Source organism: Oncorhynchus tshawytscha, linkage group LG12 (genome assembly GCF_018296145.1).
Source record: "Oncorhynchus tshawytscha isolate Ot180627B linkage group LG12, Otsh_v2.0, whole genome shotgun sequence".
Classification (NCBI taxonomy): Eukaryota; Metazoa; Chordata; class Actinopteri; order Salmoniformes; family Salmonidae; genus Oncorhynchus; species Oncorhynchus tshawytscha.
In genome coordinates this window covers 62,156,543-62,169,286 of record NC_056440.1, presented here as the reverse complement: position 1 = coordinate 62,169,286, position 12,744 = coordinate 62,156,543, and the positions used below count along the sequence as shown (strand labels likewise).

The 12,744-nt window shown below is 41.9% G+C and overlaps 1 protein-coding gene across 3 annotated transcripts; it reads left to right on the top strand.

Moving 5' to 3' along the window:
- Positions 1-99: 99 nt before the first annotated feature.
- LOC112235772 (dihydroorotate dehydrogenase (quinone), mitochondrial-like) lies at positions 100-11,994 on the top strand. 3 transcript variants are annotated; one of them, XR_002951116.2, is made up of 10 exons: positions 100-213; positions 654-863; positions 1,131-1,330; positions 5,077-5,159; positions 7,138-7,325; positions 7,640-7,753; positions 9,004-9,157; positions 9,575-9,734; positions 9,833-9,961; positions 11,142-11,994. XR_002951116.2 is itself a non-coding variant. In XM_024404292.2 (9 exons), exons 1-9 carry the CDS (start codon positions 196-198, stop codon positions 9,909-9,911), a joined length of 1,206 nt encoding a protein of 401 aa, XP_024260060.1. In that variant the 5' UTR covers positions 100-195; the 3' UTR covers positions 9,912-11,994. The 3 variants fall into 3 exon arrangements, 2 of the variants coding, with proteins under 2 accessions (XP_024260060.1, XP_024260062.1); XM_024404292.2 differs by having other exon boundaries at positions 9,833-11,994; XM_024404294.2 differs by lacking the exon at positions 100-213 and adding an exon at positions 260-283 and having other exon boundaries at positions 9,833-11,994.
- The last annotated feature ends 750 nt before the right edge of the window (positions 11,995-12,744 follow it).

The window sequence follows — 12,744 nt, the reverse complement described above, 5'->3', positions numbered from 1 at the left end:
TAATGAGTCCTTTGTCATATTCATATGTTATATTCATCCTAACAAATTGTAATGTTTATCATACAGAATCATCACTGAACTCTGATTTGACGTTTTCAGAGCTGCCTTTGAAGTATCGTGAGATTACATTCAGGAAGTGATTCTCGGCAATGTGAAAGAAATGCTTCCAGACGTTTGCAAAGTGATATAACATCCATGGCGGGACAACTGAAGGTAACATCATTCATGAAGCAGTGTTGTTTTAATAGTTTGTATTTGTCATGAACAATGTTTTGACTATATGGTAAGCGAAACTGGGCAGTAGCCACTTCACGTTAGCTACTACAATCAGAGTGTTGCTGAATGAAGTGAGCTAGCTAACTTTGCTCAATTTGGCTTATTACCATGTGACTAGCTAGTTCATGTAACCAGCCTCTGTGACGAGAGAAACTAGTTAACTGTTTACTGGATCCTGAATGACCAGGCAGGCATGCTAAATTATACCCACTGGGTTGTACAGTGCTGGTAACGCTAGTCTCTCTGGGTATTATGGTTCACTCTCATCTAGTAAAATAACAATAATTGCAACTATCCTCAGTTCACCTGGTGTGCTACAACAACAGTGCATCATATTTCAGTTTATTCCCATCACATTGTTTTATTTTTCTTTGCAGCGTCTGAAGGACGCAGTGAAGATCATAGGGTCCGGCAGCGTCCTGTTTGTCTCCTACCTCACTGCTGTGGGAGATGAGCGCTTCTACACCAACCAGCTTATGCCCTTGCTGCAGAGGATTGTGGGAGCAGAGACAGCCCATGTCATGGCTGTGAGGTTAATCGGCCTGGGTCTGGTGCCTCTGAACCGCTACCAGGACCCAGTATCACTGGTCAGTATGGGAGGAGGTGCCCTTTAGCCTGTTGGGTGTTTTGACTATCCTTGCTTACACTGAATTGCCTTTGTGCTGGTGTAAGATTAGAATGGAATGTATGCTTTGTTTGAGAACCTTCACTCCCACTGTCTCATAACTCGCCCTAGCTAGTCAAATCTCTTTGTTAACCTTTTTAATCTAAGTTGTTACTGTAATTTTGGTCACTGTGTACTTCTATGGAATTTAGGCAACAGTTTGACCTGGCGTTGTTACTTCTTATTCCAGGAAGTGAACGTCATGGGCTGTAAATTCAAGAACCCCATAGGGATAGCAGCAGGATTTGACAAGCATGGGGAGGCTGTTGACGGGCTTTATAGACTAGGCTTTGGCTTCGTGGAGGTGGGGACCATAACCCCCAAACCCCAGGAGGGGAACCCCAAACCACGTGTTTTCAGACTGACCACTGACCAGGCAGTCATCAACCGGTATGGTTTTGAATTAATAAGACATGGCTACTGATCCATGGCATGGCTGTCATTCATTATAGATGAATGTTTTTAGCTTGTGAATTCTGTGTCAAATGGCAGCGAACAGAGACATCACAGATGATTTTGTCATTCGCCACTCTGTTCAAAGGGAATAAGCCTGCCGCCTTCAAGTTTTGTTTTTTTACATTGAGCCTGGTGACAGACTACAATATGAATTCCCTTTTTTATCTTTGCTATAACACAGCTTCTTCACACTGAAATTAAGGAGCCAAATGAATGTTATCAGGGTGTTACACCGCTACCTCCTTGCGTTCGCTTCCATTCTCTGAAAAGTGCTGTGAAATGAGATGCCAAGGCACAAACATGCATATTCACGAGCTGTTAGAACACGGTACTTTGCGTATATGAAGGGAAATATTGGTTGTCAGAGAAGTTAATCCTTAGTTCAGGAAAAAGCTTCCTAGATCCAAATGTAAATCCATGTATTTCTAAATTATTGATACACAATAAAGGTGTGTGTTTTGTCATGGCTGTCTATGCTTGCTTGACATTGTTCTAAACATTTTAAGAAAAAAATATCCAGAACCATCCCATTTCTTCAGGGATAGGGGCAATACATTTCTGTGATTTTCTTTAGCGTTTTGAAAAGCAAATTCTACACAGACTGACTGATGTTAACACTGCACAACAACAGTAGGGCTAATACAGTGAGCTCAAAGTATTGGGACAGCAATTTTCTTTTAATGTTTTGCCTCTGTACTCCAGTACTTTGGAATGATAAAATATCTGCTTTAATTTGAGGGAATTTATATTAAATTGGGTGAACCGTTTAGTAATTAAAGCACTTTTTTCACAGTCTCCCACATTTTAGGGGGACAAACATTTTAGGAAAAATTCACTTGTGTATTAAAGTAGTAAAAAGTTAAGTATTTGGTCCCATACTCATAGCAACCAATGACATCATCAAGCTTGTGACTACACATTTGTTGGATGCATTTGCTGTTTGTTTTGGTTGTGTTTCACAGATTATTTAGTTCCCAATAGAAATGAATGTTAAATAGTGTATTTTGGAGTCACCCCCCACCTGTTATTGTAATGGTGTGGACATACTATTTGTGCGTCTAACTTTCTCATTCATTATTCATGCAGGATTATCCATAATCATGGTAGCATCCACATGAACTTAGAAGTGTTTAGAAACATTCTTATTTTACAAAAAAGTGACTCAAAATTGACATTTTACCTGAATTTCTTTTTCATTTTTATCTTCTCTTAAAGTATAATACCAAACCAGTTGCACACATACAAGCAACAGTTTATAGATGCACACAAACAATTTACCATTCAATTCTATTGGGCACAAAATAATCTGAAACACAACCAAAACAAACACCAAATGCATCCCAAAAATGTATAGAGTAACAAGCTTGATGTCGTATTTGCGTGCTATGAATCTGTGACCAAATACTTAACTTTTTACTACTTTAATACACATGTAAGTGAATTTGTCCCAAAACTTCTGGTCCCCTAAAATGGGGGGACTACAGTTGAAGTTTACATACACTTTAGCCAAATACATTTTCACAATTTCAGACATTTAATCCTAGTAAAAATTCCATCTTAGGTCAGTTAGGATCACCACTTTATTTTAAGAATGGGAAATGTCAGAATAATAGCAGAGTGATTTATTTCAGCTTTTATTTCTTTCATCACATTCCCAGTGGGTCAGAAGTTTACATACACTCAATTAGTATTTGGTAGCATTGCCTTTAAATTGTTTAACTTGGGTCAAATGTTTCGGGTAGACTTCCACAAGTTTCCCACTATAAGTTGGGTGAATTTCAGCCCATGCCTCCTGACAGAGCTGGTGTAACTTAGTCAGGTTTGTAGGCCTCTTCGCGCGCATATGCTTTTTCAGTTTTGTTCACACATTTTCTATAGGATTGAGGTCAGGGCTTTGTGATGGCCACTCCAATACCTTGACTTTGTTGTCCTTAAGCCATTTTGCCACAACTTTGGAAGTTTGCTTGGGGTCCAGTTGGAAGGCCCATTTGCGACCAAGCTTTAACTTCCTGACTGATGTCTTGATATGTTGCTTTATATCCACATCATTTCCCAACCTCATTATGCCATCTAATTTTGTGAAGTGCACCAGTCCTTCCTGCAGCAAAGCACCCCCACAAATGATGCTGCCACCCCCGTGTTTCACAGTTGAGATGGTGTTCTTCAGCTTGCAAGCATCCCCCTTTTTCCTCCAAACATAACAATGGTCATTATGGCCAAACAGTTCTATTTTTGTTTCATCAGACCAGAGGACATTTCTCCAGAAAGTATGATCTTTGTCCCCATGTGCAGTTGCAAACCGTAGTCTGGCTTTTTTTATGGCGGTTTTGGAGCATTGGCTTCTTCCTTGCTGAGCGGCCTTTCAGGTTAAGTCGATATAGGACTCGTTTTACTGTGCATATAGATGCTTTTGTACCGGTTTCCTCCAGCATCATCACAAGGTCCTTTGCTGCTGTTGCACTTTTCACACCAAAGTACGTTCATCTCTAGGAGACAGAACGCATCTCCTTCCTGAGCGGTTTGACGGCTGCGTAGTCCCATGGTGTTTATACTTGCGAACTATTGTTTGTACAGATGAACATGGTAACTTCAGGCATTTGGAAATTGCTCCAAAGGATGAACCAGACTTGTGGAGGTCTACAATGTTTTTTTCTGAGGTCTTGGCTGATTTCTTTAGATTTTTCCCATGATGTCAAGCAAAGAGGCACTGAGTTTGAAGGTAGGCCTTGAAATACATCCACAGGTACACCTCCAATTGACTCAAATGATGTCAATTAGCCTATCAGAAGCTTCTAAAGCCATGACACAATTTTCTGGAATTTTCCAAGCTGTTTAAAGGCACAGTCAACTTAGTGTATGTAAACCTCTGACCCACTGGAATTGTGATACAGTGAATTAATCTGTCTGTAACCAATTGTTGGAAAGATTACTTGTGTCATGCACAAAGGAGATGTCCTAACTGACTTGCCAAAACTATAGTTTAACAAGACATTTGTGGAGTGGTTGAAAATTAGTTTTATGACTCCAACCTAAGTATGTAAACTTCCGACTTCAACTGTATATACAAGAAGTGCTGTAGTTTTGTATAATTTCAAATCCAAAGTTATTGAGTACAGAGCCAAAACAACAACAAATCTATCACTGTCCCAGTACTTTTGGAGCTCACTGAGGATGTATCTAAATGGTTTGTATTTTATTTCATGGAGTTAGTAAATGACAGTAAGTCTTTTGTATATTAGGCTAGAATCAATATGATTAATTCAATTTAGCATGGATGATATGCAGGGATGTGAGATGCTCAGACTAACAAGCCCCTTATAATATGCCGGAATGCTTCTTTCACTCCTCAGTGAACAACAACACAGCTTACCAGAAGTTAAAAGTCAAGATGAGTGCATTAGATGATTAAAGGCCTCATTTCCTTATAGTGGTGTTTATTACAGTTTTACTCAACTGACTGCAATTATTTTGCCAAAAAACCCATCTGGATTTCATGTATTATGGATTTTAGTAATCAAATAAATTGAATGTGCACTCTGGACAATTGGGGATTAACACATACTGTATCATAATGGCATGATAAAGGAATGGATCCTAAATTGCTGATTGCTTTTTTGGCAAATGTATGGATTTTTGTGTATTACATCAACTTAACCTCTTATGTTGTGGGTATGTTTCAGATATGGGTTCAACAGCTGTGGTCTTGCAGCAGCACGGGAGAGACTAAAGGCAAGAGAAGGCACCCAGGTAGAGCTGACTAAAGGTACGAGAGAGACAACTCCTGTTTCTGTGCTGCCTGTCAGACTGATAAGTGTCTCAGGCACACAGCCAACTACACGACACTATAATCCTCTGCCCCTGTTTTATATGGAGATTCCCTTTCCCCAGGCTGTTCCTAATACCAATCACACTCTGGCAGGGAGCTAGTACACACTTACAAATGAGTCTCCAAGTCAGAACAGTAGTAGCCTACACTGTCTTGTATTGACAGACAAAAAGCAAAGGACTGAAATGATTTTGTCAAGTTATCGACAAAAACATTTTCACCATTGTATTTTTACAACATTGATTTATATCTTTGATGGAGAGTGTTTACTTAAAGTTTGATTGAATTCAATTTGCCATATTCCATTAGTTTTCAGTAAAATGGAGCTTTCGTAACAAAATGTTCCCCACTGATTTGGATTGGGACATTAAGCCGAAATCACAAGGGGGAAGTCCGTCAATGGCGTGAATTTGCTTGTGTGAGAGTAGCAAGCATGAATTCACAGATGACGTAACGTAAACCAGTTATTAAGCCGTGATTGTCATGGAAAGCGGTTATAAACAGTTGTATACTCTCTCAATCTGAGGTACCTCATTCCAGGTTTTCCAGCCATAGTGGCCTAGACTATATGCCCATGATTGAAAGCAAAACAGGTAGGCCGCTGTATTGCTTTCCAATATGTAGTCTATTTGTCAGATAAACCTTAGCCTACAACCCAATTTACTTTTTATTTTAAAAATGTTACCCCCTTTTTCTCCCCAATTTCGTGGTATCCAATTGTTAGTAGTTACTAACTTGTCTCATCGCTACAACTCCCGTACGAAGGTTGAAAGTCATGCGTCCTCCGATACACAACCCAACCAAGCCGCACTGCTTCTTAACACAGCGCGCATCCAACCCGGAAGCCAGCCGCACCAATGTGTCGGAGGAAACACCGTGCACCTGGCCCGCCACAGGAGTCGCTGGTGCGCGATGAGACAAGGATATCCCTACCGGCCAAGCCCTCCCTAACCCGGACAACGCTATGCCAATTGTGCGTCGCCCCACGGACCTCCCGGTCGCGGCTGGTTACGACAGAGCCTGGGCGCGAACCCAGGGTCTCTGGTGGCACAGCTGGCGCTGCAGTACAGCGCCCTTAACCACCCGGGAGGCCCCCAATTTACTTTTTAACCATACAACTTTACATAGCAAAGTAGGGAAGATCATAACAATTCCGAATTCAAATTCCCTTTGGAACAGATTTGATTCATTTAAAACAAGGCACTCACTAACCATGCACATTGAGCTGTATTTCAATCCAATCGGCTGTAAGCAACAACGGTGTCAAGAAATGACATTGACCACCTGATATTTCATTCTGAAATAAATCCAGTTTCTAAATGTAGAATGTCGTTGCGTTCATGCATTGCTACACCGTTTTCATAAGCACCAGCCTATATAGGCTTCCACAATGGTGGCGCGCTGTTAAACTTATGAACACTAAATAGACATTTTTAGCTATCCATTTCACAATTCCAGAGGTAACAATGCACCCACAGTCTATTTTTTGACAGTTTATCAGCTCATTTCACCAGCATTGCTCCGCGTAGACGTGAGAAATGATCATCTGGACATGTGTGCAACATTCACCTTCTGCTACCATGTCTGTCAAGCTGTCTACACATACAGTTTGATGCATAGTTTCGATAAATCCAATTTATGCGCCACACAGAATGCACTGCATCTGCCTCCAACTCAATGCTGCGAGTCAAATGCGGCATTCCATTTGAAGTTAATATACTTCTGGTGTACCAAAATACAATAAATGTTGGCGTTATCGAGGCGTCATTTGATGCGGTATACGCTCGTGACGCAGTTGACGCTTGTGGACAGTGTTTTCTCTTAGTTCACTCCCATGCATTCTATTTATGTTCTGACCTTAACCTCTCCCAGGGACTCATAACTGGAATAAATCCTGTTGTCTGTGTGTTTTTAGCTGGCCTGCCCCTGGGCATCAACCTGGGAAAGAACAAGCTGTCGCAGGACGCAGCGGCAGACTACCTGGAGGGGGTGCGGACGCTGGGCCCTCTGGCTGATTACCTGGTGGTGAACGTGAGCAGCCCCAACACCCCAGGCCTCAGGGACCTGCAGGGGAAAGGGGAACTGCGACAACTGCTGTACAAGGTCAGTTGGTGGCAATTTTTTGGCTGACCTAGATATGATTTATTTATCCTTTAATTAACCAGGATATCATACTATTTATGTCCTTTATTTTATGTTTATAGTTTATGCATCATTGGCTTTCCAGAGAGCAAGCTGTTGCAACTTTTCCTTTATTGATGTCTGGTGTTTCTGTTCAGTTCGACTTTTATTGATATAGACGGTGATCTTTCATTCATGTCAAAAGATAATTGACTTCCCATTAGACAACATACACATCACATAAGCACAGCACTGTTTGGATTGAACACAATTAACCTTAGGAAAAACCCATCCAGGTGCTGAAGGAGCGTGATGCCCTACAGGGGGGGAGCAGGCCACCTGTACTGGTAAAGATTGCCCCTGACCTCACCGCCCAGGATAAACAGGACATTGCTGATGTGGTCACAGAGGTCAGTCTGAGGCCTAGCCACACAGGGGTCAGTCTGAGGCCTAGCCACACAGGGGTCAGTCTGAGGCCTAGCCACACAGGGGTCAGTCTGAGGCCTAGCCACACAGGGGTCAGTCTGAGGCCTAGCCACACAGGGGTCAGTCTGAGGCCTAGCCACACAGGGGTCAGTCTGAGGCCTAGCCACACAGGGGTCAGTCTGAGGCCTAGCCACACAGGGGTCAGTCTGAGGCCTAGCCACACAGGGGTCAGTCTGAGGCCTAGCCACACAGGGGTCAGTCTGAGGCCTAGCCACACAGGGGTCAGTCTGAGGCCTAGCCACACAGGGGTCAGTCTGAGGCCTAGCCACACAGGGGTCAGTCTGAGGCCTAGCCACACAGGGGTCAGTGTGGTTCTGTGGGCCTGTCTATGTAGCCTACTCACCAAGCCTTAACCTACAGTATATAACCCCCAATGACTTAGGGCTGCTTACTTTGGTCATCCGTGTTTCTCCTGTTTGCTCATCTTCCTGAGCACACTTCTCACATAGTCGGCTTGTGTTCTGTAGCTGTCATCAGATCAGTCTTGCTGCGATGGGTCTTAGCCAGCAGAGGACTTATATCATCAAATTGATTTGAATGCATTAGTGTTGCCTCCTATCCACTCTTTATGTTAAGGTTAATGGAGTTTTTCTGTGTTCATGTAAGCGGACAGACTCCCAATGGAAAAAGACAGATAGAAAGCACAGCAAATATTTAGAGTATTAGATACGTTATGGTAAATTTGTCAGACAGTCCAATCATTGAGAATGAAGATGAACAAATCGTAACTTATTTTTCATGATCCATCTATTTTAAAAGTGAGTTCTGTATTCCATTGGAGTTAGTGTAGCATTCTTATTGTTCCAGGCACACTTAAACAAATACACTCAGGCTGCGTTTAGACAGGAAGCCCAATTCTGATCTTTTTCCCACTATTTGGTCTTTTGACCAATCACATCTGATCTTTTCACATTAGATCTTTTTCAGAGTTAATTTGATTGATCAAAATAATTAGAATTGGGCTGCCTGGCTAAACGCAGCCTGAGTGTATTCGTTTAAGTGTGCCTGGAACAATTAAATCGAATTTTATTAGGATGCCTCACCAATTCCAATGGAATACAGAACTCACTTTTAAACAGATCGTGAAATATTCTCAATGATTGGGTTACTTAAATTTGTTTTGATGTGGTGTTATGGGGTAATGTCAAATAGGTAATCATGGTTTGTGTTTTAGCTTGGTGTGGATGGGCTGTTGGTCTCCAACACTACAGTATCCAGGCCTGAGACTCTACAGGACCCCCAGAGTAAAGAGGTGGGAGGGTTGAGCGGCCAGCCCATCAAGGAGCTCTCTACATGCACTGTGAGAGAGATGTACAGCTTGACAAAAGGTAGGTTGGCTCCATGAAGGATCATCAAAACACTTAATGGTTCTTGCTTCAGCTGATACTGGCTTGATTATTATTTGACCATGCTAGTCATTTATGAACATTTGAACATCTTGGCCATGTTCTGTTATCTCCACCCAGCACAGCCAGAAGAGGACTGGCCACCCCTCATAGCCCTGTTCCTCTCTAGGTTTCTCTCTAGGTTTTGGCCTTTCTAGGGAGTTTTTCCTAGCCACCGTGCTTCTACACCTGCATTGCTTACTGTTTGGGGTTTTCGGCTGGGTTTCTATACAGCACTTTGATATATCAGCTGATGTAAGAAGGGCTTTATAAATACATTTGATTTGGATTGATTGATTGCGGGCTGGGTTGTATAGAATGTTCTCTTCATTCACCCAGTATTGCTCTTTCTCATTGAAGGTAAGGTGCCAATCATTGGAGTTGGGGGTGTAGCCAGTGGACAAGATGCCCTGGACAAGATCTGTGCTGGAGCCTCATTGGTCCAGTTGTACACATCTTTAACCTATCATGGTCCACCAGTTATCACCAAAATCAAAAGGGAACTAGAACAGCTTTTAAAGTAAGTGTGAACTTGCATGTGTTCTTTTTACTGAGTGGCTTCATCTCGTCAAATTGCTTGTATTTTGTAGCATTCTGACCTTATCCTATGTTTTACAGAGAACAAGGATTTGCAAGCATATCGGATGCTGTTGGAGCTGACCATAGAGGAGCCGAGGGGAGATTAACAACAGCCTAGTTAGGAACAATGATCAAGGCTCTGAGTGCCAGTATCAGTCAGCTCTACAGGTTTGACTGATTACACTACAGTTTCCTGCCTTTACTTGAAGTCTATAGTACATGGAGTGGCTTGCCTGATCAATTAATGTAACGATTGCCGAGAATGATATCTGTACACACAAATATTACAGCAGTAACAGCAGTATTGGGAACCTGCCCCATTTCACGGTTCTTATTGGATCTATTGGTTATTGTGCGATGTAACCATAAGAATGGTTAAGTGCTAACAGTATTTTGACACTAGCAGTCACGTCATGTGTAATGTATGTAAAAAAAAAAAAGAAAGTTTTTTTAAAATTATGTAAATATGTGTGCTTTTCAGAAATACTGTGTGCTGCTATTTATAGAACTATGTGACCATAGAAATTGAACATTTGTTCACAAATAACTTCCATTCAAAGTGCTTAATTTCACATCTCTTGTAAATCGCTCAACTGCTACCCACATAATGGAGACCTCGTCTGAAATTAGTGCTGATCACCTAGCAATGAGCAGAATGACAATTACCTGACAATTACCATTTAGCCTTGCTGCAGTAGTCAGTTAAACACTGAGGAAATATAACAGCGTTGACATTTAAAGAAAGGGCAATGGCACAATTACTTGCCAAATGTCAGCAGGCTTTAATTACACATGATCCCACTGTAAGATGGTTAAACTTAACTCTCAGCAGTATAACTGAGGAGAAGTGTACCATAACAAGCTGACAAAGAGGACCAAGTCCAACCGGATGCACTAATAGTTCTGTCTTATTTCTGACCTGTTACATACATTGAACTGCCTCCTGTTACGAGTGTAATGTCAAGGGGGTACTTAATGGATGTTGACCTATTTGAGAAACATGAACCTTCGAGCACACGCCTCAGGCAAGAATAAAAGTCAATTTAAATTATGTCTTGACTGTCCATATCTTATTTAGGTATTCCACACAATGAGCATGTTATTGGGAGGCAGGGGAAACACTGTAAATGATCATCAAAACCTTGGTTGATAGAGGGTTTATCGGAACCGGTCTGTACTCTCCTGTCATTCTCAGAGCTTCGCTTGTACTTCATCTTTCCCAGTTGACTTCTTCAGAGAATGTCCACTTCATGGCCCTTAAGACCTTGTATAAGCCCTGTACAGAATTATAGCTCTCCTTCATGATACTCTCTCCCTGCCTCCTCTGTGTTTGTGCTTTTATTTGTAGATTGGGGACAGATGGAGCTGCTTGGGTCGTTAAGGTGACAAGTTGCACCTGGGTTTGGGATCAACTAAGAGAGAAACGTTCCTGGTGCCCACTACTGGCTCTCTCTCTCCACAAGCACCATTTTGTTTGGTGATCTGGTTGATGATATGTTTTTGGATTAGGTTCAACCTTCATCCATGCATCTCCATTACACCCCTCACATGCCTACTTTCACACTTCACAGGTCAGTTTTCCTTTTAAGTTTTTTACTTTGTTAGTTATTTAATAAATATTTGTGTTACTCCTTAACTGCAGACGTGTGGACTCCCACGCGTGTCACCATCTAAGAGCCAGGTTGTGACATTCAGTAGAGGTTACTCACTCACCACCCCCTGAGCAAATGTTTCTGCCAGTTTGTCCATTGTACATATTTTTCTGTGTCAGATTAACCTCACCACTATCATGAGTGGGTTCAATAGATTCCTAGGGTAAAGAAGGTACTGTTTATGTTGAGTCCTTCCTAAGGCGTCATGAGAATTCAAGCAGAAACAAAGCATAAAAGCAATCTTACTTCCTCTGATATCCATGTTGACTGAATGTGTCATGACTTCCGTTGAAGTTGGTTCCTCTCCTTGTTCTGGCGGCAGTCGTCACCGGCTTTCTAGCTGCCACCGATCCACTTTTCTTTTTCCATTTGTTATGTCTTGATTGTACACACCTGGTTCCCATTACATTATTATTATTTCCCTATTTAACCCTCTGGTTCTCATTATGTTTTGTGCGTGATTGTTTCTGGTTTTGTGTTAGGGTTTGTTATCCCTGCGTGGATTTATTGGCTGATTATTTTTCAGAGTAAAGTACATTGTTTTACTCAGTTCTGTGTCCTGCGTCTGACTCCGTCCTCACCTCTGCACAACTGACACTTGACAGAATGTCCATTCTGACTACTGGGTTTTGATTAGAGGATTGATATGGTGGAATTGGAATTGTCTTCCCCTTAACTGAAATGCATCTGCAGTATATAGGCTGTGGCCATCGGCAACAACCCAGTGCTCGTGATTAGATATCAGCCTGGTTTAACTCAGAAGCACTGTACTGTAGCATTGTGGGTAAATGTTATTCCTAGTGTGCTCACACACTAACACATTCCCTGGAGGGTCTCCCTGTCTCCTGATTCACTGAGTCCTGGGGTCCTGTTGCCAAAATATTGGCCACTGCCTCTTATCTCAGAATACATGTAGGTCAGAATGGACCAGCTGTGGAGGGATCCTTCTCCTCCTGAGGGTCCAGTCCAGACAGACATACAGACTCCCCAAAAGCTGGATTTGTCAGAAAAAGGAGTGAGTTGACAGAAGACCTATAAACCAAACAGACTCATCTGACAATCGGAGGAGAGACCACTTGTCAGAGATACAGTTCATAGATGATTCTCTAAACACCATTCCTATGTAGATCCAGTGCACATCATCTTAGGGTCATATAGATGTGGTCAAATACACTGAGTATACAAAACATAACAGACTGACCAGGTGAAAGCTATGATTCCTTATTGATGTCACTTGTTAAATTCACTTTTATCTGTGTAGATTAATGGGAGGAGTCAGGTTAAGGATTTTTAAACCTT